Source organism: Chrysochloris asiatica, unplaced genomic scaffold, assembly GCF_000296735.1.
Source record: "Chrysochloris asiatica unplaced genomic scaffold, ChrAsi1.0 scaffold00007, whole genome shotgun sequence".
NCBI lineage: Eukaryota > Metazoa > Chordata > Mammalia > Afrosoricida > Chrysochloridae > Chrysochloris > Chrysochloris asiatica.
Genome location: NW_006408525.1, coordinates 26,316,177 through 26,317,873, shown reverse-complemented (window position 1 = coordinate 26,317,873; position 1,697 = coordinate 26,316,177). Strand labels below are relative to the sequence as shown.

The window sequence follows — 1,697 nt, the reverse complement described above, 5'->3', positions numbered from 1 at the left end:
AACTGATCATTAAGGAGGTTTAATGAATAGAAGATAATGACTCAGTGCCTTTGAAGACCAAAATGAAGCTCTCTGTGCAGTGACAAACAGCCATTGTGAAGTGTCTTAATTTGACAACAAAACAACCTAAACCTCTTTTATGAAGTGAGGAGTATGTCTCAGGTAATAAACACTTAAGTAATTAGATAGTTTTTATGGAGATTGCTATATACTGAAATATGGGGAAAGAAATCTTGGTAATGGGCCAACGCCCAGGGAGGTGGGTATATAAGGGCCAGCTCAGAGAAGAGGAGCATTGAACCACCAAGACACTTCTCCTCTCAACCAAACAAAACCCAACTCCTGAAACCATGTCCTGCTGTGGAATCACTTGCCAGCGCTGCTGCAGCATCCCCACTGGTCCAGCCACCACCATCTGCTCCTCTGACAAATGTTGCCGGTGTGGAGTCTGCCTGCCCAGCACCTGCCCACATGATATCAGCCTCCTTCAACCCACTTGCTGTGACAATAGCCCCGTACCCTGCTGTGAACCTGACACCTACGTGCCAACTTGCTGGCTGCTCAACTCTTGCCAGCCCACCCCTGGCCTGTATGGCATCGACCTGACAACCCACGTTCAGCCTGGTTGCCAAAACCCCTGCACACCCTGCTGTTAACCAGTGACACTTTACAGAGCTTCAGTGACATGGCTGCTCAACATCGACCTTCAACACTCGCTACTGCCTAAATCCATCCTAACTGTCAAGCCATGCTTTCATGAAGATGCTCAAACTCTCCATTCTTCTGCTCCTGTGGGAAGACCTTCTTTCTGTCTTTTGAGCTATTTCACTGTTCTTGGAGAAATCATTCTTTTAACTAGCTAATAAACTTTATTCTGGCTTAGCAAATACAGCCTAGTGATTATTTATTTCCATGTTTCTTCCAAGTAAAGTAAATGCCTACCTACACCCATTGCCACTGAGTCAATCCTGACTCATGGCAATCCTGCCAGCCTTTGTGGGAGCAGAAAGCTTCATCTTTGTCCTGAAGAGTGGCTGGTGGATTTGAACTAGCATTTAGCAGTTCAGTGTCTAGACCACTGATTAGCACACTACCCAAGGTTTACCCCAACAGAATAAGAGCTCTCATGGTGGAATTTCTGAAAAATAAGATATTGGCCCTTTGTGCTATGTTGAAATGTGAAAAATGTAGTAAGTCATTGTATACAAGATACTGACAAGTCAATTCCACTGCGTGCCAAGCCCGTGGGTTTCAGAGTAGAACTGCACAGAAGATTTTCAATGACTGACCTGTCAGAAGTAGACCGCCAGGTTTTCCTTTTGAATCACCTTTAGGTATATTCCAACTGCCAACGTTTTGGTTAGTAACCAAGCACTTCATTGTGTGTATTACCTCAGGACTCTAATGTTGTTGTTGCTGCTGCAAAGTGTCGTACAGTCACTTTGGACTCATAGTGACCCTGTAAAGAGCTTCCAAGGAGCTGTTGGTGAGCTTGAACCACCAACCTTGTGATTCAGGGCTTTATCCCACAGTGCCACACCAGGTCTCTGATAGGTACATTTTATTTACTAGATACATTTCAAAAGCCATATGTTGAAGACATATCTTCTGCTAGTACAGTCAGAATGTTCCTTAGGCGTCAGAATGGTGAGACTCTGACTCATGTACATTGGACATACTATCCATGTATGGAGGAG

General features: G+C 44.6%; 1 protein-coding gene across 1 annotated transcript; it reads left to right on the top strand.

The window, feature by feature from the left end:
- Positions 1–350: 350 nt before the first annotated feature.
- Positions 351–656, top strand: LOC102831910 (keratin-associated protein 3-1-like). The gene has a single exon (XM_006832605.1). It carries the CDS (start codon positions 351–353, stop codon positions 654–656), a length of 306 nt encoding a protein of 101 aa, XP_006832668.1.
- The last annotated feature ends 1,041 nt before the right edge of the window (positions 657–1,697 follow it).